This window comes from Taeniopygia guttata, chromosome 11 (genome assembly GCF_048771995.1).
Source record: "Taeniopygia guttata chromosome 11, bTaeGut7.mat, whole genome shotgun sequence".
Lineage (NCBI taxonomy): Eukaryota > Metazoa > Chordata > Aves > Passeriformes > Estrildidae > Taeniopygia > Taeniopygia guttata.
The window spans coordinates 5,485,061-5,508,496 of record NC_133036.1 but is presented as its reverse complement, the minus strand read 5'-3'; the positions used below and the strand labels follow the sequence as shown (position 1 = coordinate 5,508,496).

General features: G+C 54.3%; 3 protein-coding genes across 11 annotated transcripts in view; 1 reads left to right on the top strand and 2 right to left on the bottom strand.

The window, feature by feature from the left end:
* PSKH1 (protein serine kinase H1) overlaps positions 1 to 9,390 on the top strand; it is a 29,894-nt gene extending 20,504 nt beyond the window's left edge. For both annotated transcript variants that reach the window (XM_030282576.4, XM_030282578.4), the window contains exon 4: positions 3,336 to 9,390. In XM_030282576.4, the coding sequence (XP_030138436.3) occupies positions 3,336 to 3,653 (318 nt within the window). In that variant the 3' untranslated portion in view covers positions 3,654 to 9,390. The remainder of the gene's footprint in view (positions 1 to 3,335) is intronic.
* A 1,697-nt stretch (positions 9,391 to 11,087) lies between these two features.
* CTRL (chymotrypsin like) lies at positions 11,088 to 13,268 on the bottom strand. The gene is made up of 7 exons (XM_002195881.6): positions 13,159 to 13,268; positions 12,908 to 13,011; positions 12,675 to 12,754; positions 12,371 to 12,452; positions 12,095 to 12,275; positions 11,546 to 11,679; positions 11,088 to 11,310 (listed from the first exon to the last, which is right to left on the bottom strand). The coding sequence occupies exons 1-7, from the start codon at positions 13,208 to 13,210 to the stop codon at positions 11,149 to 11,151; spliced, it is 795 nt and encodes a 264-aa protein (XP_002195917.2). The 5' UTR covers positions 13,211 to 13,268; the 3' UTR covers positions 11,088 to 11,148.
* Positions 13,269 to 14,106: 838 nt separating this feature from the next.
* On the bottom strand, positions 14,107 to 23,434 carry EXOC3L1 (exocyst complex component 3 like 1). Of its 8 annotated transcripts, none has more exons than XM_072934444.1 (14): positions 23,033 to 23,434; positions 22,460 to 22,690; positions 21,342 to 21,502; positions 20,199 to 20,418; positions 19,251 to 19,911; positions 18,949 to 19,066; positions 18,650 to 18,775; positions 18,458 to 18,558; positions 17,938 to 18,048; positions 17,694 to 17,823; positions 16,653 to 16,775; positions 16,228 to 16,383; positions 15,783 to 15,907; positions 14,107 to 15,334 (listed from the first exon to the last, which is right to left on the bottom strand). In XM_072934444.1, the coding sequence occupies exons 2-14, from the start codon at positions 22,500 to 22,502 to the stop codon at positions 15,148 to 15,150; spliced, it is 2,262 nt and encodes a 753-aa protein (XP_072790545.1). In that variant the 5' UTR covers positions 22,503 to 22,690; positions 23,033 to 23,434; the 3' UTR covers positions 14,107 to 15,147. The 8 variants fall into 8 exon arrangements, with proteins under 8 accessions (XP_072790545.1, XP_030138434.4, XP_072790546.1 ...); XM_030282574.4 differs by lacking the exon at positions 23,033 to 23,434 and having other exon boundaries at positions 14,107 to 14,972; positions 15,115 to 15,334; positions 22,460 to 22,749; XM_072934445.1 differs by lacking the exon at positions 23,033 to 23,434 and having other exon boundaries at positions 14,107 to 14,524; positions 15,115 to 15,334; positions 22,460 to 22,749.
* Between the last annotated feature and the right edge of the window lie 2 nt (positions 23,435 to 23,436).

Below are 23,436 nucleotides of genomic sequence, written 5' to 3'. Positions count from 1 at the left end.
TCTGTGAAGGAAACAGAATGGGGTGAGCTGTGGCTCCGAGAAGAAGGAGAAGGAAAGAAGGATTTGGGGTTGATGGAGTGTAGCCAGGTAATGATGAGTTTGTGATTTTAACTGAATGAATAGCTGAAAGGGAGTCATAAAAAAACCTACAGAAAATGGGTCTTTAAAAGCTTTTCAATGCAAGCTTGGAAGAGTGGAGGCAAAACCTCTTGTTTGGTTCCATTTGGATCTGTCCATCAGTGGAAGAGAGAGCCCAGGGGTCTGCAGCTGGAGATCCCGAGTGTGAAGGGAAGTGATGTGCTGCCACCACATATGGTACCACCTGGGATTAGCTGAGATTATGCCAATGAAAGTTAAATCCTGCAAGTTGATTCCCCTTGCTGTTATTTAACAAATTAAGTACCTTATCCAAAGTCTGTTGGGAATCTATAGGCTTGCAATGTGCTTTATATTTCCCCATGGTAGGGCAGATTCAGCTGTTTGTTTGGTTCTGTTGTTGTGAATACCGTGAAGGCTGGGCTCCTCAATGGTCTGCAAAACAGACCAGTGTGTCCAGCTAAAATTGAACTTTTATTGTGGTTTGCCTGATTAATTTGAAAAGGATTTTTGCTATTTTATTTACCTTCTTTATAAACAAACACTTTCATGAGTCTCTGATCAGAATTTGTCCCTGTTCTGTTCTAACAAGCACCTGTGTTTTTCTTACCATTCATTGCCAAGGTATATTTCATCAGCTAAGAAAAAGTCATTTAAGGCAGATTGTGAAAAACTAATTATATATTATATTATAATTATATTCCATGTAAAGCAGTAGATGGGGGAAGAGGAAATGGCATCAAGTTGTGCCAGGGGAGGTTTGGATGGGGTATTAGGAAGAAGTTCTTCACTGGAGGAGTGGTCAGGCACTGGAACAGGCAGTCCAGGGCAGTGGTGGAATTACCATCCCTAGAGGGGTTCAAAAGGTGGATGTGGTACTTGGGGACATGGTTTAGTGGTGAACATGGCAGTGCTGGGTTAATGTTGGACTTGATGATCTTCAAGGTGTTTTCCAACCTTAATGATTCTATGTCATAAAAGCTTGAATGTTTAGAATTTTGGGGTTTTTTGTTAATGGATTTAATTCTTGAAATGTAGAGTGGAGCAGATTTTGACTTTGTTTCAAGCACTGAAGTAGTATCTGATCTGCAGAAGAAGGCTCTGCTTCCTCCCTGAATTTATATTCTGAATATGTTCAGGAACATTTATAGGTTTTTATTCATGTAGCAGTATTTTCTTTATATCGGGTAGTCGATATAATTTTCAGTCTCTTCTCTTGCATGGTTACTGGCAGTGACCATGTATCCCATTTCAGCTGATTAAGCCAGACTGTTTTAGTCCTTGTAAAATAAGACTGTGGTGCCCTGATTTCCTTCACAGACAGTTCCTCACCTAAAGCTCAAGTTCACCTTTCCTGGCCATGCACTGACAGGCCATGGGCTGGGAGCAGTGCTGTAACTCTTACACCATCCTCCTTTTCATTTAAAAATCCTCCCAGGGATCTGTTCTCATGCTGGTGCCTTGAATCTTTTGAAAAGAAAATTTCTTTCTGTAGCAATGAATTACAAACCTCCAAAAAATCAGGACATACCTTTTTTAGACCTTCTGTGCAAGAAAAGGGCATTATTTCTGGTTGTACAGCCAGTGAACCCTGAATTTTAAAATAGCTGGGTGCTTTTCTTCCTCACCCAATGAAGAGAAGAATGAGAGACACACAATAGCAGAGTTTTGCTTTTTTAACTAGATATGGCGTGGGTCCACTCAGTTACATGTATGTCACTATTATTATATGAAAATCTTCATTGCAGAAATCTGCTCAGGATTTTTCTTAATGCAGCTTGGGATGTGATCTCCACAGACTTGAAAAATTCAGTGTTGGTGGTTTCAGGACAGGTGAGACCCCCAAAATACCCAGTGATTCCAGAACCCTGCAATCATGTTCTTGCTGGCTCCATTCACCACCTGGGGTTTTCTGCTGGCCATGCTGCCTTCTCCTCCTCTCTGCCCTTACAGTGGGTTTTGTCACATTTTTCTTCCCAGCTTTGTCCACATCCACAGCCCAGTCTTCACCTCATGCTGAAGGAAATGTTCTCACTTCCCACCTTAGTGCAAATACTGTATTTTTGTCAGAAATGAAACAATTCAACATCTGTGGCTGTAGGTGTTTGACTCATAAGTTGTTATGGCCATTCTTGAGTGTGCTGGGAGGATATTTATTATAGGACTAATTAATTATTTTGGGCTTATTTCTTTAAAACTGGCATATTGTTAAACAAATTCCTTCCTCTTTCCGTGGTAAACATTACTGAAAATTTCTTATATCTAACATTTCTATATATTTAGAACATTTTATGGGGTTGTTTCCAGCTGGGCTGAGCTGCTGTACCAGGGTTAACCAGTAGCAACATCTAAATTTCCATATGGGAGTGCCATCAAGTTCCACAGCAGAAAATTCTGCCTAGTTTTAGTTCCAGGATCAGTGCAGAGGTCAGTGCTTCCTCCCTAGATGTGTGCCTTAAGATGAAGAGTCAGAAGAGCCCTGAGGGTCTGGTGTCAGGATCCATCCTCTGTGAGCCCCTGTTCCTGCAGTAATGGCTTTGTGGGATAGAAAGCACTTGGACAGGGGAGGGTCACTAATTCATTGAGATACGGTTACTGTGCTTCTGGTGATGGTTGTAGGATTTTGGAAGGTGATGTGAGAAGGTGAGGTAGGTAGGACCAGCATCTCTGGAGCAGGACATAGCTCTGCAGCAACTGCAGCAAGCACAGGCGTGTGGGGGTGTGTGACTGAGTGTGTGACTGCTGGTGAACACGGAGCTGGACATGGGGAAAGGGCCTGGAAGCTGGGGGTGTCCATGTGTGTGTGTCTCTAAGGACAAGGACAAAACTCCAGGAAGATCTGGGGTCCAGATGGACCAGGGAAGTCCCAACCACCGCTGGAGAGATGGTTGGGTCTGGGGGTTGACTGAGACCCTTGAGTGTGTGCACATGGGTGTGTCAGTGTCTGCAGGCTGGAGGGTCAGATACTGAGTGCCTGAGCCCAGCTGCTGGAGGGATCTGCTCTGCACTGTGCACCTGCAGATATTTTCCACTAATTCAGCCTCTTCCCCTCACATGGAGTAGTTGTGTCTCATTCTCCTTGGGCAGATAGTGCCAGTGACAGCTTGGAAGATTTGAGGATAAAAGAGAGGGGGAGAGCAGCAGATTGCCCCAAAGCACCTTGCAGACGTGGCTGGAATTAATTAATCAGCAAAACTGTGCCAGGATGTTTTATTCCAATCCCCTCTTCTGTGTTCCAGCCCTGGCCCAGCGTGTCCAACCTGGCCAAGGATTTCATCGACCGCCTGCTCACGGTGGACCCCAGCGACAGGATGACGGCCCTTCAGGCCCTGAAGCACCCGTGGGTGGTCAGCATGGCAGCCTCCTCCTCCATGAAGAACCTGCACCGTTCCATCTCGCAAAACCTTCTCAAGAGAGCGTCCTCCCGCTGCCAGAGCACCAAGTCAGCGCAGTCCACCCGCTCCAGCCGCTCCACCAAATCCAACAAGTCGCGGCGCGTGCGGGAGCGGGAGCTGCGCGAGCTCAACCTGCGCTACCAGCAGCAGTACACGGGCTGAGCGCCCGCCGCAGGTCCCCTCTGCGCTGCAGGTGTGCACACACCCGGTGAGGAACAGCCACGTTCCTCCCTCCCTCCCTCCTCCAGGCATTCCCCTTCCCACGAGGAGGTGTCCCACTCACCCCGTGCGGAGGAAAGGGAACCTTGTGGCCTGCGAGCTGTGCCATGGGGTCTCGCGCCAGAAACGGGGGAGTCCTTGTGGGCTCGGAGCCTCAAGGAATTAAGGAGCCACGTGGGGAGAAGAGCTCTTTCTGTAGCCCAGGAGCTTGGTTGTTCATAGTTATTTATTAATTCCAGAGCGTTTAGTTTCTCTCACTTGTGTATGGAAAAAAGAAGAAATCACTTGGTGTGTCTGTGCACGCACGTCCATGCGTGCACATACACGTGTGGGGGTGTATATGTACTTAAAAATTATGTATACACAGATTTTGAGCTGGTTTAGTCAGACTTCGTGGTGCCTTTGCAGCCAAGCTGGAATGAGTCATGTGCAGTCAGAAGTGGGATAGCTCTGACTCACTGGTGTGCTGCCCACCAGCTCCTCGCCAAAGAGATGCCAGACAGCAGTTTTCCACCAGGGCTGGGAAGCTGCGAGGCTTCCCCCAAGGGCTGCCATCCTCCTGATGACATCAAGGGCTCACTTGCCTGATGACATCAAGGGTTTACCCCTGGAATTGTCCTTTCCCTGTTTGCAGCAACACCAGTGCCTGTCATGCAGGGTTTGTTGTTCTTGTGGCTCTGTGGTGTCTCTGACGTGTTACACACCTTGCACCCTTCAGAAGAAGATTGAGAAGGTGGTGTTTTTTTGTGCTAAGGGCAAAAAAGCGGGGGAAGTTTTAGGGATGTTCTTCCCACCCCAGAGGTGGGATGGGCTGTAACCACTGTAATCACAATGTTACCAACCATATCACTGCACCAGAACTTTGGTGGTTCCAAGCTGCTCCCTGCCTGCAGATTTGACAGGGATCCCCTGCTTTGTGTGCCTGTACTGCCTCAGCGCTGCCATCCCTGCTTTGGGACAGCACTGGTGGGAGCTGTTGGGGTGGCCACAAATGGCTCCATAGCATCAGGGTAGGGACTTGAGTAGTGGAAGCCCAGTCTGGGAGTGTCAGCATTGACAGCACCCTGGAGACATTGTACAAATGCCCTAGAGCTGTGAGGGGTGACTTAAGTTCACCGGGAAAAAACTGCCTTTGAGGAGTCCTTGTGCTGTGTAGGTGATGAGGTGGCCTCTTGAAAAGGACTCTCAGGGGAAGTAGGGGCTGCAGAGCTGAGCTCTCTGCAAGATTATCTCCCCAACTAGTTACAGCAGCAAAGTGGGGCTGATGGCACAGGCACAGGATGGATTTGGCTTCTCATGGTAGCAGAGACAAGATCAGCAGTGAAGGAAAATGCTGGGGCTTGAAACTTTTCTTACAAAGCCACGCAATTTGCTTTGTGCTGTGCACTTGGGAAGGGCTCGCTTGGCTCTGGGCTGGAGGTGCAGGCAGCCCAAGCCCAAGAGTCTGGTGAGCTTGGCCTTTTACTAGGATTGATGCCTGTGCCTGTGCTCCGGTGTCAGCAGTGGTCAGTCACATCTCCAGGGAGCACTCAGAGTCACTCCCAGTCAGCAAACAGCAAAGCAGCTTTAGTGGGAGATTTGAGTTTTCTGTGCTAAGGCAAAAAAAAGAGGGATTTTTGGGGGTGATTTTCTGGGGGATCTCTGGCTTCCCTCCCCAAAGGTGGGATGGGTTATAAAAACCAGCCTGGTGTGCCCAAGCTTGTGGTGGGGCATACAGCAGAAACTTGAGGACAGCCACTGTGTGTAGCAGGAGTGAATTCAAAATCCTTTGTGTGGGTTTGCATGCTATTTTGAAAACCTCACATCCTTTGCAGGCTGCCCTTGCTCTGAGCAACCCGTCCTACCATGTCATACACAGTCTTTCTTCCATCAGCATTAACAGATACTGTAGAATTCCCCAAATTTGGTTTATTTTTTCAACTCTGTGGACTGCAAACAAAAATGTTTTCAGCATCTTTTACCTCCTCACATTGTTTTTCCCTAGTTTGTTAACCATGAACTATAAACTAGATGTGATTTCTGACAAAGCAGGCAGCTCGCCACATTGTGCTTCATCAATAGTTGAGTGTCCCTGATGGTACTGCAAACAGCTCTCCAAAAGCAGGAGCCCCTCTTAGGCCAGTGTCAGCTGGACCGTGGGGGCCCTGCAGGGCAGGTGGTGGCAGGAGCTCCCTCGGAGCACTTCTGCTTCTGAGCCGTTACTTGAAGAGGCTTTGGTGTGTTTGGAGCATCACTCCAGGCACTGTGATTGCTTTTACCTCTTGGCTGCTCCCATGGCCCTCCCCAGATTATCCTGCATTTTTATCCATGTAACAGGGATTTTGCCTGTGTGAGGGGGTCAAACTGATGAACTGAGCCAAGACCTCCAGAACTGAGACTCTTCCCCTTAACCACTAGATCATCGAAATGCACGGGCATCATGCAGATACCTGCACATGCTGTTCCTTTATCCTTCTCTTATGGGATGAGGAATACATAAAGCTCTGGGCTAACCAGGCTTGTTTCTCCACCTTCACAAAGCAGAACAAGAATCTTCTCATCTGTGACAATTTTTGCTTCATTGATCTTTTCCATAACTGTTTTTTCACCAGGGAAAATTCAGACTGAGCGTTTGTGGTTACTTTGGGCTGGAATATATTTTGGGAAGCAGGAGGTTGCTGTGCAGGTTCTTGACAGTGTCAGGTTTTGGTGGTGATGCTCTGTAGCTGGGAGTGAATTGGCAGAAGGGAGGATCCATCACATACATGAGAATACTGGATAGCTGCAGCTGCCTCTCCGTGGTATCGAGGTGTGTGCAGTCCTCAAGCACTCCACTGCTTGGCAACTGTGGGAAGAGGACCAATGCCATCCCATCAAGAGCTTTGGCTTTTCTAAAAAAAGAATCTTAATACTTTTCACAAATTTAACGTTTTCTTATGAGCATGGAAAAATCAGTGTAAATTTGGGAAAATCTTTACAGGCTTTCCTTTCATAGTTCAGTTTTTGCACTCTTGGCTCACTCCCTCTTCTTTTTCTAAATCCAATATTCGTAGGAACTTTGCAGGCAGACAATAATGTGTGGCCAGAGGGTAGATGAGCAGAGCTCTGTCCAAGTGACCCTGGAGTCCTCAGTGATCTTTCACTTAGTCTGGAAAACTGTGGTGATCCAAATGCCACGTTGGAAGGTCTGGCTTAAGAACAATTTCTCAGGTGCTTTTATTCTTGCAAGTGGGACATGTTTTCAGTTGGGTCTGATGTGAAGGGGGACAGGCAAAGTGCTGTAATTCTGAGCCATAGTCCAGGTGCCTTCAATCTGTCCTCTAAGAAACTCTTCACTGTGAATTACCTTGATCATCTGTCTTCATTCCACAGGAGCAGCTCAGTGCTCAGTTGGTCTTAAGTCTCAGGAGTTTACACTTTTCAGGAGTGCCTTTTTTGGGGATTTTAGAAACTAAAATCTCTCTTAAATGTTTTTTTCTACTCTCTCATTTAATTTTTTTTAATGTCCTTCTTTGACTCTTAATGGTGGTTCTTAATTTGGCTCGCAGGATGTTTCTGGGAAACTTCCCTGCTGGATGTGCAGGGAGGGAGGACAGAAGTAACACCTGCCTGTTCCAGACCACCACAAATCTGAGTGCTTCTCTTTTGCCGGCTCTGTCTCACGCAGGGGAAGTGGAGTTGGAATGACACCTAGTGGCAAACTGTGCGCAGCCCTCTCCTCGCTGGGTCCCCTCTGTTTCTGGGTGAGATGCTCTTTGAGGAGTAAAGGGAATTAGGGTGGTTTGTCTTTTGGAACTTAGCAGTACTGTGTAAAACAACCCCATCCTTTTGTCTTGGGAGTTTGGCTGCTCTCTCAGGGGAGAGAATTACAGCTTCAAAGAATGTGGCCTGTTGGTTCCTTGATTTTTATTATTTTTGTTGAGGGTTATCGGAAAAGAATGTGAAAAAGTCTTCCAGAAATTGCATTTGGGGGTCTAAAGATTTGCATCCAGGTTTTTGAGTGCATAGGGTATTTTCCTAAAACAGCAGTTACCAGTCCATGGTTAATTTACTTCTCACTCAGGCTTCTGGAAATCCTAACACATCAACCCAGTGGGGGTAGAAACCGCCCTTCCTTCGATCCTGAAGAAGTCTGTGCTATTTAACCCTGCAGCTGTGATAGCATCCAGATGCTCCTGCTCTGTGTTGTTCTTGGAAGCACACAGCTGTACATGGAAGAAAGCTTGAGAGCCTTGTGAGGAGCTTAAGCCCAAACAAGAGGGCTCAGACTTGCTGGCTTTGGTGGTGATGTAGAAACCAGCTGCAGTGTAGGGGCTGCTTCACGTATTTGTTCTGGATGTGATAAACCCTCACGCTCTTCTTTGGAATCTGCGTATTTTCCTCTTCTAGGTGAGATTTTCTGTTCCGGTAATTTTCTCTATTTCTGAGGCCATGCTCCATTTCTCACTCCTGTTTTCTACCCGGGTGTTTGGCTGCAGTACTAAGAGAGTTAGCTTTTATCTGATGCACAAACTGGAATAGGAATGATGGTTCACTTGGCTGCTGGGCAGCAGCTCTGGGTTTGGCTCTGCAGGGGCTGTGGCAAGTCCGGGGGCAAGGTAAAAGCTTCCATACGGTGCCTTTGAGGACCTGCAGTGCAGGCTCAGCTCAGTCTTGTACCACATGGGGCAACTACTGGCTGTTACAGGCTTCTAATTAGGCTGTGTGGGGCCATATTGTTTTAAGTAATGATACTGAAGATTTGGGGGGGTTTGAGGTGGGATAAATCAAAATCTCAATTGTTTGACTTAATTTAGTTTTCTAAATGATTCAAAGCAACACAGACATCGGCTTCTTTGGCACCAGTGTGAGCCCTAGAACTTGCAGGGAGGGTGGTTGTGCCTCTCAGCCACTCAGCTTTCCCCTGGAAAGTCTCACAAAGTGCCTGTACCACTCAGTGCGTGGAGCCAGTCCCAAGTTGCCTTCACTACTCTTGGGAGGGTTTTGGTGCTTTTTTTGACCACTCAGTCTCCTCTTTCGCCCTGGATTAAGAGTGCAGCACTCCAAGGCAGGTGTCTGCATGTCAACTGTGCCTTACTGTGCAGGAAACTTCCCAAAGAAATAAATGTGAACTCCAGGGATGTGCCGTGGCAAGCAGCATCATGGAGCTCAGTGCCTTCCACCCTCACTGTGCCAGCAGGAGCTCTGCCTGGTGACAATTGTCCCTCTCCCACTGTCCCCCTTGCCTGGTGACACTGCAGATGCCTCGTGGGTGACAGGCGAGCTCTGGCTGCTGTTGCAGAGGCCGTGGCGCTGTTTGCTGGATGTGGAAGCAATTCCTGGAGCGAGGTGTGGTACAGAGCAGCAGCTCCTGCGCGGACGCCCAGGTGCCGTGAGCTTTCCTGTTGCCTTTCCCTACGGAAGGAACCTCCCGGGAAGCGCTTGGGATCGCAGATCTTCCGGCACTTGGTGTTATTTTTGGTCCAGTTTCCGGTGCTGGTTGGAACGGTTTGGAAGCGACTCCGGTCTCATCCAGTCGGTGTGTGTCCCATCCATGTCCCATGCTGTGCCTTGCCTTTCGAGTCCTGGCTTTACTCTAAGGCTCGTCCTGTCAGAGGAGCTGGGATCCATTGTAATTAGTCTGTAATGTTCAAGTTAGAGTGTACAGAATTATTTATTTGTTGTACTCGTTCTGCTAAAACATGTCCATGTATTCTGTGTACCCCACGGCTCTGCTGTCCTTACTTCTGCCTGGTGGATCACCCGTGGGCTGGCTGCTGGAAGGCAATGATTTCCAGGCTGGGAATGATGGTCAGTAAATACATGGAGAGCCAGGAGGTGCTCACCCTTCTCTTACATTCGTAGATCGCAGCAAGAGGTACCAAAGTGCCCATCAGAGGGTTTGCTGGTTTCTCTAGTGCAGCTGCCAGGCCAGGAGCTGCCCGAGGGAGATCTCCTGTGGGATGACCTGGATGTGGCAGGCACTCAGCCTGTTGCTGGAAGGTGTGGCTGGGAGGCTGAACAGCCACTTTGGAACATCATTGGCTGCAAGGTGGTAGGTAGACCAGAGGAATGCTCTGGTTTGTCCACAGCCACTCAATCACCTCTCCAGTTTTAGTCTGAGTAGCTTTTATGGACCAACAGGGAAACTGGTAATATCAAGTGAACAGTGCACGCCCCTCTTGAGACACCTCCTCTCCAGGATTTTCTGGGGGCAGGAGACCCCATCCCAGTGGTGGCAGAGCTGACAGAGAGCTCAGCACACAAACCAGATGACCCATAGTGCTTCAGTTGGTCATTTCTGTTTGAAGTTCCCTGTAGCCACCCATTCTCTCTGCCTGCATGGTCCATTTGCTCACTTGCCTTTAAGGTCAGTTCGATGCTCCCTGCAGAGCAGACCACTAAAGAAAACTAACTCCAAAATTTGTTAGCCCTAGGCTTTACTTGAGCAGATTTGTATTTGTTTTAACTCAATCATATGGGCCAGACTGTTTGTGTTTGCCCTCCATTGATGTTCCATACCCATTACCATCAGTGTGACCCTGTGTAGTGTCACGCTCTCTGCTTAATAGAGTGATTACATTTTGGGAGCCGTGATTCACACAGCAAAGGTGTTGTATCACCTTCACACCACGGGTAAGGAAAACTACACCTCACACCTCATTTTGGGACAGTCTGATCGTGCTTTTCTCCATAGTGCCTTATCACCAGCTCTCTTTGGAGCTGCTGGGAATTGGATTGTAGTTCATTGAGCATGTGTCTTGAGACTCTTTTTTTTATCCACCAGCCATTGTCTCAAGAACCCATTTGAGGTAAAGCCTGTCACCTGGCCTTGAAATTTGTTTTCAGCTTCAGATTTTCCTTTGCAATGGCATTCAGTTTCCTGCCGTTACCTGGCAGATCTGCAGGGGTGAAGCAGCGTGCTGTTCTCCAGCTGTCCCCTTCCTCAGGAGCTGCCCATGGCACTTGTCCCTTTCAGCTGTGTTCTCAGCTGCTACACAAGCCATGGCTTTAGACTGCAGGCAGGGATTCTTTAGGATCCTGTGCACCCACCAACACCCACCAACACCCACCTTCCACTGCAAGCTGAGCAGTCCTTTCTGGTGCTGAGCTGCAGCTCCACAGTCCCTTCTCTGGTGGCACCTCGCACCTGGGTCAGTGGGAGGACCATTCTCCCAACCTTCAGCACTGCCTGGGCTGGTGCCAGGCTTGAAGACCCCCTGAGCAGCCCTTGAGCCACATTCAGCCCTGCTCCCACTATTCCTGAGCATCCTGTCCTCGTTTGTCAGTTCCCTCTGGATCCCAGCTGGGCATCAAGCTCCAGCTCTGGGAAGGAGAGAAGCATGGGGTGCTCCAGGCTCCTCCATGTATTTTCCACCCCACTCTGCATCATGAGAAGAAAGGAGCCAGAGACAATGCTTGGCACGAGAAAAACGGATACTTTATTAGTCCCAGTGCAGGGATCACGCTGGCAGCAGCTTTACCCCTGAGCAACGGTGGTGTCGATCCAGTTACGGAACTGGCTGACACGAGTGTAGATGGCCGGCGTGTTGATGTTGCAGTCGGAGCTTCCCCAGGAGACAATGCCAATCAAGGTCCAACCATTCCCAGTCTGGTACACCAGAGGTCCACCAGAGTCACCCTGCAGAGAAGATTCCTGTTTAGTTCTCCTGGCACATGCTCCAAACTGGTCCCTGCCACCCCAGCCACCTGAACTCCTCTGCACAGCCAGGTGGTGTAGCTTAAATATCTGGCTCCAGAAGTGCAAGAGCCCATGTACCCTGCTCCTCCACCCTCCCTGTGATGCAATGGGAGCTCAGCAGGACCCTGCATATCCTCCTCCACCCACCCTGTGCAGCAGGAGCTTGGCTCCTTACCTGGCAGGAGGTGGCACCAGCCCCACCGGCACAGAGCATGGCGTTGGTGATGCGATTGCCCCAGTACTGCATGCACTTGTTCTGGGGGATCAGGGGCAAGGTCACCTGCTGCAGGGCTGTTGCCAAGGCTTGGGCTAGGGGAAAGAAGCACCATTAGATCACCTCAGTGTCTGTGGGTCTCCTGAAGTGCACACAGGTGCCCTGAGCAAGCTTCCACTGGTGCATGGGTGTTACCATACAAAGTGCCTTCCTCCTCCATGCCAACAAACCCTTTCTTCTCCGGGATCACCTCGTGCAGGCAGCCCTGAGAAAGGGCAAGCTTGTGCCTGTGCACAGCCATCTCTGGGTAACACACACAACCAGCCCCTGAGCACACACCTACACCTATGTGCACACTGCTACATGCTCAGACAGGGTTACTCCACTGCGCAGCTGCCCCCTTCCCACATGTACAGGAGATGTCACCCCCACAAGCACTCCTGGACCCTCAGAACCCCGAGGAAGAAGAGCAGCTGCACGCAGCCCTCCCTGAAGCTGCAGCTCACGTACAGTTGGGGTTGGTGCGTCCCCAGCCGGTGGTGACAGCCCGGGCGTTGGAGGGCAGAACCAGGTTGGCAGGGGCCAGGCAGATGGTGGACACACGGGATCCCAGCTTGGCGGGCGTGGACAGCCTCAGCAGGGTGATGTCGTTGTTCATGGTTTTGGAGTTCCAGCCGGGGTTGGTGATGGCCTGCAGAGAGAGAAACACCACAGCCCTTCACGCCTGCCCCGTGGGGGCAGCGGCAGCGCGGAGCCCCGTGCCAGGACCGCGTCCGCCTGGCTCACCCTGGACACGGTCTTCACTTGAACGGCCTCAGCGCTGGAAGCAAGGTTGTACTCCCCGAGGACGACAACGTGGCTGCGCGGGCTGCGAGAGGTAAGAGGGAGTCAGGGCCGCGAGTCCAGCCCGCACCCCGGGTGGGAGCAGCACTGGGCAGCCACGGACACGAGGAACCCAAGGGAAGCCACCATGGGGACCACTGGGGAGGAAGCCCCGGGCTGCTCAGGCTTTGGGGCTGACCCAAGTGCCACTCAGAGATGCCCCCATGCCAGTGGCACCGGCGTGGGCTGGCCGGGCATCGCTCCTTACTTGAAATTGCAGTGGGCAGCTGTGACAACCCAGTTCTCGTTGATCAAGGAGCCGCCGCAGAAGTGGGATCCGGTGGTGGTCTGGGGAGGGAAGAAGGAACAGGAGCTGGGGCTGGGGGGGCTGAGTACCCCCAAGCTGGGGACAGGCAGAGGTCCCCTTGGTGCGCAGCCGTGGCAGCCGGCTGGCCGTGCCAGGGCTTAGGGCAGTGCCCAGGGAGCAGGACGGTGCTGTACCTGCAGGGACACCTGCCAGGGCCAGGAGCCGGGCACAGCGTTCTGCCCATTGACAATCCTCTCGCTGTAGGCGATCGAGGGACTGATGGCGGGCACCCCGCAGCCTGCAGGAGAGGCACAGGGGACAAGGGTGGCCCAAAAGCTCAGGACTCATATCTGGGGGCTGCATGTGCTGGTGGGTGTCTGTGTGTCACCCTCCCTGGCATCTGCTGCACCCCAGGGACCCCCCCACACCCATGGGCAGCACTTACCTGAGACGGCGCTGGCAAGGGCCAGGCTGGCAACTACCCACAGGAATGCCATGCTGAAAGGAGATAATCTGAACCCCTGGGGACCACGAGCTTTATAGCAGCCAGGGAGCTACGTGGCTCATAGCTGGCCAGGTTAAGGTCCCCCTGTGGCCTTGTGACAAATGTATGACAGCAGTGACGGGCCAAGCCTGGCACACACACAAACAGGGACGTGGGAAGGTACTGTCAAAAGACACCTGGGGGGCTTGGGCTTTTGCTGTCATGGGTTGTGTTAGTTCTGACTGCAGCTGTGGAGCTGGAGCGGGAGAGAACCACAGGGCTGTGATGGAGGGCACAAGAGGCTGGTTGTGGGCACACAGCTGGGGTAGCAGTGAGGCTGGACATGCTGGGATGGGCACCAGTTCCTGGGGTGAGAGGTCATCCCGTGCTTAGACTTCTTTCAGATCTATTGGGACTAGAGCTGTTTTCCCATATGGCCATAAAGTCCTGGTCTGGACCCACCTGGATGTTCCCAGGGCTCAGGGTTAAACCCTTTGAGCCATGTCCATGGTGGAGTCCCGTAGCCAGCAGGGGCAGGTGGGGAGAGCAGATCCCTTCCCAGGCAGCTGGGAGCTGTGGCCAGCTGTGCAAGCACACCATGAGCCCCCAGGGAGAACAGTGGGCACCTCCCCAAGCTGAGGTTGAGCCCTTCACTGAGCATCCCTCAAGCATTGCCACCCCTTGACCCAAGGCGGGGGAGCACTTGGCCCCCTCTGTCCTGGACGATGGGGTATGTACTGTGTGCATCATCCCCCGTGTCCTGGGTGATCTCCTGGGCTGGCACAGGGTGCAGGGAGCCAGGTCTGGGGTGATGCTGGACATGGGGATGGATCCCTCCCTCTCTGTGCCACCCACATACCCTGATCCTTGCCCCAACCCTCCAGGGGGCAGAGCCTGGACACTGGGGAACGAGTTCAGAGCTTAGGCCTTTATTTCCAGCAGTGGTACCATGCAAGGACAGTGGGATGTGGCCCATCCCAGGGTGGGAAGCATGGCAGAGCATGGAGGTCTCCTGGAGTGCTGCAGGGGCTAGGCACAAGGGTGTAGGCAGAGACACAGACTGCTCCTGATCTTCATGTGGCACCTGGGAGGAGGTGCCAAGGCCTGGGCAGCAGCAGAGGATGGAGGGAGAGCCAGTGCTCAGGGTGGTGCTGCCCATCACGGAGGAACCTTGGAGCAGGACAACACACCAGGCACAACCACGCTCTCCATGCAGCTTGAGAGCCTCCAACTGCAGTGTTCCTCCTGGCAAATGAGCCAGAAGTCTGGCAGGTCAGCAGGAACTCCGAGCTGTCCCTTTGTGCCAGCAGGGATAGGGCTGGTGGCACTGTCGAGGGTGAGGAGACCACCTTGTGCTCATCTCCTCAGGATACATGAGCCATGATCAGCTGGCTCAGCTGCTCCCCACTGGCCATGCGGGGCCCAGCCTGTGGAGCAGCAGCACCCAACCCCAGGGCTGAGCCCAGAGGAGCTCCCATGGCTGAAACCTTCCTGGTCCCAGCAAGGCTCCAGTCTGCCCCAGAGTTGGATTGGTAACAGCCTCCATGGCTGGGACACACTGGCTCAGGGGGTTGTCTGGAGACTTGGGGAAACTCAAGCATCTCTGCAGCCCCATGGAGACGTGAATTTGTCCCAGCGCAGATTCCCGTCCATTCTGCAAGTGTTCTTTCTCCTGCAGGCAATGGGCCTGAGCCGTCCCCAGTCAGTGTCCCAGCAGGCCACCAAAGTAGCTACAGGTTGGATTTCCCCCAGGACTGGTGCTTGCAGGGGACAGTCTTCTCATGGGGCAAGACCGGAGGAGAACGGCCTTTATCCAGACTGTCCCCAACACAGGACAAGGTGCTGTGTGTAGGGGATGCCACATTCACCTCCAATCTCACCACGCACAACCACAGAACTGCCCTGCACGACCCCTACCTGGGACCAGCGGGGCACCAGTGCCAGGCAGGGTCAGGCACACTTGCCCTTGCGAAGGCAGAAGGGCAGCTCCTGCACAGGGACCAGGATGGTGCTGAAGATGGGCCGGTAGCCCTCGGGCAGAACCTGGGGGTGCTGAGCCATCATTTCCAGCACCACGTGCCGCACTTCCTTGGAGACGTCCCCGCGGAGATCCAGCAAGGCGGAGATGTGCTCATCGCTGGGCAGAGAGCCAGGGGTGAGCCCGAGCACTGCTCGTGTCCTGCAAACCACCCCCATCCAGAGAAGCCAAGCCAGAGCCAGGGGAAAACTGGTACTTTGCACCAGGCCAAGTAGAATTTTCTTGAAAACAATCCCCCTAAACCTTCTGAATTTGGTTTTGACATTTCCAATTTGGTGGTTTGTTATTTTCACAGTTTGTTTGACCACCAAATACAGATGTGCAAATGCCACAGCAGAACTGCTGTTTTCTGTACACCTTTGCCCTTGGGACTTTCAAGAACCCATCAAATCTGGTGCATGGGAAAAGGAAACCTCAAGGAGAAGAGGGTAAAGGGGTAAAGGCTCAGGTTTCTGCCTGTTCTGCTCTGTCACCTCAGAGGGTGCAGCCCAAGACTGGCTCTCCTGGGCAGGCTCACACCTATCCCCTCCTGCAGGGAGTACCTTACCTGACATCAGGGTACTTGGTGATGAAGCCCAGCACCTCCAGGCTGAGTAGTGCTGGGTCTTTGAGGTAGATCAGCTCCCGCAGGGCAAAAACAGCCTCCAGGCTCTGCTGGCCTCGGTCCAGGCCCTGGGAGGGAAAGCAGCCAGGTGTGAGACCCAGAGGATGTCACTGCAGTGGCTGGGGAGACAACTGCATCCTCAGTGCCCACGTGGGCACCTGAGCCCCTGCAGCTGCTGTCTTCCCACTCAGCACATCCCACCCATCAGGGGCTGCTGGGCAGGTGATGGTCCCCAGAGTCCTTAATCCAGCTAGTTCCTCCCAGATTGGCCTCACAACCACCCCAGTGCAACAGGGGTGGTGGCTGTGGGCTGGAGGGGGGCAGGAGGGTGAGGTGATGCTCCCTTTCCGTGGCACAGCCCTGGCTCCCCACCGCAGCCTCCTCTCACCAGGCCACAGAAGAGCTCCCGGAGCTGTGTGGCGTCCTGCAGCAGGCGGTGGCACAGCTGGCCCCGCTCCTCCCGGCTCTTGCACACCATCTTCCTCTGCAGGAGTGCCCGCAGGTACTGGTTCACCACCAGGAGCTCGCTCTCCGCCAGCAGGAGCTGGGCAGGGGACAGCTGTTAGCGCTGCTGGCATTGCCCGGGGGTCCAAACCCAGCTCCCCAGGGAAAGGCAAAAAGGACTGATACAACACCAAGCCATGGGAACAATCTCCTGGGAAGCCCCCTGACCGAAGGGACAGAGAAAACAGCTGGATTTGGGGGAAGCCCTGAGCATCTCCGTGTGGTGGTGCTCACAGACTCTCCAGCATTCCCTGCACCCCAGCACGGTGCCCAGCGCCCTGTCCCACAGGCAGCCGCTGAAGGAGGTACCGTGAACACGGGTTTCCTGACGCGGGAGAAGTCCTTTGCATACTTGTCAATCACTTCACACATGCTGCCGACGAGCTGGGACCCGGAGAGCCACTTGCGGGACGGCAGCTGCAGGCAGAGGGGCTGAAGGGAGCAGAGGAGCAGCGTCTGTGCCCTGCATCATCACAACACCCGCAGCTGCTGCCTGGCACCACGGCCGCTTTGCCTTGCAAAGCCCCCGAGCCCCTGCTGCCAGCCAAAACTCAGTGTGAAAACAGCAGAGTGGTTAAGGTTAGGGAATTATGGAAGCGCTGGGGCTGTCCCTCCCTGACACCCTGAGAGCCTCATTTTGGGGCTTTATCTGGATCATGATGCACACCTGAGGTGTGGGCAGCGAGCTGCTTCTCACACACCTGCTTTTGGCCTGTCCTGCCTACTTTTAATTTCCCCTCCTCTCCATTTCCCTTGTGTAAACATAACGTTTTTTGATTTCCTACTCCCGCCCTGCTGTCCTTGCCTGTCTTCCTGCTTGCAGGCACACACTCCTGTCTCTGCTGGGGCCACTGCTGCCTGCAATCTCCTCACCCTTTGGCTCTTCCTTTGTTTTCATGGCATTCAAGCCCTAAATAGTAATGTCATTAATTATTGCAGGTTTCTGGTCCAGACTCCAGGAAAGCTAAATTTGACTACACTAGCAGGAAACTACTCAGGCAGTTGCACATGGATTTGTATCCTCCACACAGACTTTGCTGCTCTCCAGCTGGTTTTCTGCCATGGAAGAGCCAGAAGGAGCGTGGGGGCCCTAAGGCTCCTGGGCTCTGTCCGTTAGTGATTTGGGGGCCATGAGCCATCTGCCCCAGTGATACGGGGTGGTGCTGCTGGCGACAGACATCGGGTGGTTTATCAAGGACAGGCTGGCAGAGATGTCTGCAGGGTGATAGCAGGGTACAGAGTACATAGCAGGGACCCTGGGCAGGAATAAACTCGAGGTGCAGCAGGGCTGTTATTGCTGGGTTCAGCTTTGTTGCAGCCCTGTCAGCCTCAGGTGCTGGACCAACATACCTGCAGGTCCAGGAGCAGTTCCTCCAGCAGCAGCTGGGTGGCTTTCTTCTGCATCCTGTCTAGAGCAGCCTGCAGGGATCCAGGGACTTCTCTGCAGGCAGTGTCAGGGTGCAAGGATGAGACAGAATTGCTAGGAGAGAGAAGAGAGGGTACAGGTAGCCTGGGAAGCATAGTGGGAACACTGGCTCCAGGGAGGATGGGGTGGGTGTTGCTACAGGAGCTCCCAGGTGCTGGTGCAGGTTACCTGAGAGCCAGGTTGTTGTTGAGCACGGCCAGCAGGTGGGAGATGTAGTACTTGGGGACGGCCCGGTCCTGCTGGTGCTCCTTCCCGCACTGCGCCAGGGCTTCCCGCAGGCTGCAACACAGCGAGGCAGCTGCCATGGGCAGGCAGAGCCCCAGGCGTCCCACCACCGGGACCTGACCTTGGGATGCTCCTGGGGACACACGGACCTCCCACAACCCTCCCAGCTCACTTGGCTCCTTTCAGATCCTGCCACCAGGTTGGAGAGTGACAGGTCATTGGGCAGGGCGGGACAGTGGGACCCATTCTGAATCCCCTGACAAGCATTTGGGGCAGCAGGCCCCAAGAGCTGATGCCCCCAAAGGCTGAGATAGCAGCCCCATGGGCAGACAGGCTGCTGAGCCTTCTGTGACCTGGATGAGCATTTGGTGCCCCACAGCAGATTTCCACCACCAGCCTGCGATGCTCAGCCATGGCCCCAGGGTCTGTGAGGGTGGACAGGGGTGTGAGTGGCTCCACTGACCGGCCCAGGAATGCCTCAAGCTCCTCCAAGGCCATGTGGTAGATCTTCTGCTGCAGAGAGTTGGTGATCAAGGAAGCCACCTGGATGTTCTCATTCAGCATCTGCAGAAGAGGAAAGTGGGGCCATGGACTCCTTTCTGGGAGGTCTCAGCATGGCCAAGCCTCATCTGTACCCATGTTCTTGGGGTCCCACCTGCATGACAATGGCAGGCAAGGCTGACTGGAAGAAGCCCTGATGGTCTGTCTCAGGTTCCTCTTCCCTGAACCACTCCTTGAGCTCCACCTCCAGAGTCCTCTGCATCCACTCGAACACGCTAGCCTGCAGGATGGACACTCACCACAGGCAGCCCAAGAAGCCACGTACAGACTCCCTTGAGACCCAGCATAGCACAGCAAGTCCTGGGCCTCATGCCAGGCTCATGGTCTGCAGCTGCTGTCAGAGCACATGCTTGGCTCGGTGGGAGTCACTGGGTCCCCGTCCCGCTCACTCACCTTGACTTTCATCACATATCTCCTCTCTGTCTGATCCACAAGCTCAGAGGACATCAAGGGATCCAGAGCAGAAACATCCACTTCTGGGAGGAGGTCAGGGTGACCCATCATCTCTGGGCTGGAGAGCAGAGGTGGGGCAGGGCTGGGAAGACCTGTTTTCCAGGAGTTCCTACCCATCCCTCTGCCCTCCTGGTCATCATCCCCTGGCAGCTAGAGACACTCTCCTAACCCATCCATGAGCTGGTGAACAACCCAGCTCTCCACAACATCCCCCGCTTGGTTGTGCCGGGGTTGGTGCTGACCTGTGGTACACACGGAGCGCCCACTCAAGGAGAAGGAAGAGTCCCTGTTTGTCCAGGTCCTCCCGCAGGATCTCCTGGAGGTGGCTGGTGAGGGCCTGGTGGTAGGTGGCAGTGCAGAGGCTGAGGATGTTGTAGTGGGCTGGGACGCACTGGACCATCAGGTCCTTCACCACACGCAGCTCAGACACGATGTCCTTCTGCAGCGCCGCCAGGTGCTTGGCCAGCCCCGGCCCCTCAGCATCCATGCGGGGAGCATGGAAACGGGCTCCTGTGAGGGTGTCCTGGAGGACCTGGTAGAACTTCTGCCTCCAGCCCTTTGGGCGGCCAGGGGGCAGGAAGGTGACCTCCAAGAGCAGAGTATCATCTATTTTCTCCTCCCGCTCGATGATCCTCACAGCAGTGACAAAGAGAACGGGGTCCTCGCGCACCAACCGCAGGCTGCTGCCCACAATGTCCCACAGCTGCTTGGCCAGGCTCTCATTGAGGTCCTGCAGGCCACTGAAGTAGGACAGCACAGTTGCCTGGGCACCGGAGAGCCCGCGGAGGTGCAGCTGGGAGAGGATGTCATCCCGGAGTTGCTCCACCATCATCAGCTCCACGTGGGCCTCCAAGAGATGCTGCCCATGGAGCAGCTGCAGGATATGGGAAAAAACCTCGTGGACTGTGGGAGAGGGAGGAGAGATGCCAGCACTAAGTGTGGAGATGAAGGGGTTTGCACCAGGGGACATAGATGCAGGTTATCAAGGAGATGGTGAGGGGAAAGGTCTGGGGCTCTGGGAACACCATTGGATCAGGCCCTGGGGAAGCAGGGATATCTCCATTCACCCAGCTGGCAAAGCTGAGTGACCTGCTCAGGCTTTACCACCAGCCCTGCACAGAGCCTGTGGTTGCACTGTTTCCCTCAGTGCTTTTCAGCCCAAATTGACCAGGATTGGGCCAGTGCCTTACCCGAGAAGATCTGGGGCAGCACCTGGACCACCGAGGCCAGCTGCACATGTTCCTCCATCAGCTTCCTCATCTGCTGGAGGCCCTGGAAGTTGTCTGCGCTGTCGAGCAGGGCCCACCGTGCAGCCCCCAGGTCCTGGCACACGCCCTGCACCTCCTGGGCCGCCGACCGCAGCTGCTCCAGCCCTGCACTTACCCCCTCCAGGTAGGACTGGACAGTTGACTGGGGAGCAGAAAAGGATGGAGGGCAGTGGAGCAGCTCCAGAAGGCAGGAGGACTCCACACCACTTGCCCCAGCCCTGCACAATATGTGTTGCAGGCACTCTCCCAGCCCCACAAGGCCCAGGGTAAACAGCAAGCAGATGCCTCTCTCAGTTTTAAAAGATTACTTTGTTTCTGCAAAAGAGTAGTGGGTCACAGGGCCCCTATGTGCCCCCAAGGCATGAAGGACCTCAGTGGCCATATAAACTCTCCTCCCAAATGGAGTGCCATCGTTTCCAGCCCTGCACTGGCACATCTCCGTGCCCTATCCACTCATTTAACTCCCTGCTCCTGATGCCAAGAATCACCAGGAAAAGTTGCTTTCACTGAGGCCTCCCAGACAATTCATCCAAGAGTCAGGATAGGAGAAACCGTTTCTAAAATTATTAGGAGAAAGTTGTGGTGCTCAGACTGATTCCTTGGGTCATGCAAAAGAGGATGCGGGTAAGGAGGCAAGTGTGCAGGGGGACTGGGACAACCCTTACAAATGTGGAGACCCACAGGCAGGGACAGGTTGGAGCTCTGTGCTTCCTCCCAGCTGTGGGGCAGGGCAGCCTTTGGGGCTGGGACGGGGCAGTGATGGGGTGCACCGAGTCCTGCACATGGAATGTGCTGAGCCCCCTTGGTGTTTTATTTTGCCGGATTGTCAGAGACACAGAAGACTCCTTTTAACACTTCAGACACTGCCTGGGGATAAGGCATAGGGTGAAGGGGGTCTTCTCTCCCCAACAATTACACTTCACCCACCAAACGCCAGCCAAAGGAAAAGATTTTTGTCAAAAGAGGACATACAGAGGATTGATAGTGCAAGAGGGGACCTGGCTGGGGTCCCTGCATGAGGAGGGGGTGTGGCTGCAAGTGTCCACGGGATGGGCAAACACACACCTTCAGCCGGGACTGGATGGAGTTGTTCCTCTGTGTCTCTCGCCTCCGGTAATGCCCGAGCCCCTCCAGTTTCTCGGGGCGGTAAAACACCCCTGAAGCCCATTTCAGAGCGGCTCCTCTCGCCAGCTTCTCAGCCTTCTCCGCTTCCGGCCACTCCTCGTCTGGGGATGAAGCCAGGGGTCAGTGAGCACAACCAAGTGGGGCAGGAAGGGCCCCTGAGGCCAGAGGCAGGAAGCTCGCCACCAGTGGACTTCCAAGCACACATGGACACGGGAAGCTGGGCAGCGTGGCACCAAAAGGGTCCTTCCACAAGGGCCCCCCAAGATGCCACCACCATGGCCCGGGGTTGGCATAGCAGCTGTGGCAGCAAGAAGTAAAGCTGTCCTGGGGTGCTGTGACTCAGCCTGCCAGCTCAGATTGTCCCCAGGCTGAGTGTACATCCCGGCTACTCCCCAAAACACAGCGCTGGGTTGTCTGAGGGGGTGTGATGCCACTTGGGCAGCTGTCAGCTGGGTTGAGACTCCAGCAGTGAGTCAGCAGGAGGGATGGGGACACGGCAGCTCTCGCAGGAAGGAGAGCCAGGCTAAATTGAGGATTGGACACTCCTGGTCTCCCCAAAGCTGCTGTGTCCCCCTTGACACAGGGTCCAAAGTCATGCCAAAGACCTCCTGGCCGCAGTGGAGGTTTGAAAACCAGCACAGTTATCACACACCATTCCCAGTCCCCCATGCCTGGTTTCATCATTCCCCCACCCCACCCCATCCCCAGCCACTCCCTGCAGCCCCGCGGGGCTGTCACCCAGTGCCAAGCCAGGCTCCTGCTCTGCTGGGGAGCCGCTGGCGGCCTTGGGACCAGGGCTTAGGGAGGAGGACAGCAGCTTTGAGGATAAGATGAGCGGTGAGCAGAACTGCCCCGGCGCAGTTATCACCATCAGGAAGCACAGCCAGGCTGCCACCCCGCAAGGACACAAAGCACCAACCCTGGCACGGGGAAAAGGTCCAGGAGGGTGCAGGGGGTGGTGAGGCAAAGAGCAGGGGAATCCCCAAAACGTGCTGCAAGCAGCAGCATCCCTTCCCTGCCCAGCTCGCCGGCTCCCCGGGGAGCATCATGCGCGTTACCTCTGGGGCTGGCGGCGCGCTCGTCCTCCGCAGACATGCCCATGGTGTCCAGGCTGAGCGGGCTGCGGGGCCAGGGCAGGGTGCGGAGGAAGCCGGCTGCCGTTTGTTTCCTCAGCCGGAGCAGCCGCGCTCCTCAGGGCCTCATTGTGTTCCCGCAGCCGCGCTCAGGACGTCAGGAACGGGGGGCGGAGGGGAGGGGGAACACGGGAAGGCACCGCGACAGCCGGAGGTCTGGGGAATACAAGTCGCGGAATCAAAGGATCGTTCAGATCGGAAAAGCCCTCTAAAATCATCGAGTACCAACCGGTGACTGCCAAGCCCACCGCTAAACCACGTTCCTAAGCGATACATCCACACGCCTTTTTAACATGTCCAGGGATGGTGACTTCACCACTGCCCCAGGCAACATTTTACAGTGCCTGACCATCCTTTAATGAAGAAATTTCCCCTAATATCCAATCTAGCCCTCTGCTGACTCAACTTGAGGCCATTTCCTCTCGTCCTGGAGATCACCCCCTGTTCTCCGGACACTCAGCCCTGTCCGTGCCCGCAGCGCTGCCCTCTCGCACCCACCCTGGCTCGGGGAGGACAGCGGGGTGCCAGACCCCAGCCCATCCACAGTGCGAGCCCACTCGAGGGTGGATCACCATCAAGGGTGTGCTGTGCCAGCCTGACCCGGAGGCGAGAACGTGGGGATGCACCCTCCACGGGTGCAGATGTGTCCCTGCCACAAGCTGCCTTCCCCGGGCACAGGCTGGAGGATTCCGCCGGCACTGGGTGTGCTGGAGCAGCAAACCGCCCCTGACACCCGGGCGGTGAGAGCTGAGTACATGGCCGAGGTTTGGCTTCGCTACCACAGGGTGGGGCTTGACTTTGGCACCGCAGAACGGCGAGGGGATGGACGCACCCCTGGCTTTACCCGGGGGACCCCCAAACCGACGGGGCTGACGGAACACCGGCAGCAAAGCGGAACCGCC

What these genes read in the sequence shown, in the direction of transcription:
- EXOC3L1 (XM_072934444.1), bottom strand. Translation starts at nt 22,502, where the DNA reads ATGGGCATGTCTGCGGAGGACGAGCGCGCCGCCAGCCCCAGAG. An exon ending in GCGCGCCGCCAGCCCCAGAG is followed by an intron (nt 21,503 to 22,459) that starts GTAACGCGCATG and finishes CTTCATCCCCAG; the next exon opens with ACGAGGAGTGGCCGGAAGCG. An exon ending in CTTGAGGCATTCCTGGGCCG is followed by an intron (nt 18,049 to 18,457) that starts GTCAGTGGAGCC and finishes GCTGTGTTGCAG; the next exon opens with CCTGCGGGAAGCCCTGGCGC.
- CTRL (XM_002195881.6), bottom strand. Translation starts at nt 13,210, where the DNA reads ATGGCATTCCTGTGGGTAGTTGCCAGCCTGGCCCTTGCCAGCGCCGTC. An exon ending in CCTTGCCAGCGCCGTCTCAG is followed by an intron (nt 13,012 to 13,158) that starts GTAAGTGCTGCC and finishes CCTCTCCTGCAG; the next exon opens with GCTGCGGGGTGCCCGCCATC. An exon ending in CTGGTGCCACCTCCTGCCAG is followed by an intron (nt 11,311 to 11,545) that starts GTAAGGAGCCAA and finishes TCTTCTCTGCAG; the next exon opens with GGTGACTCTGGTGGACCTCT.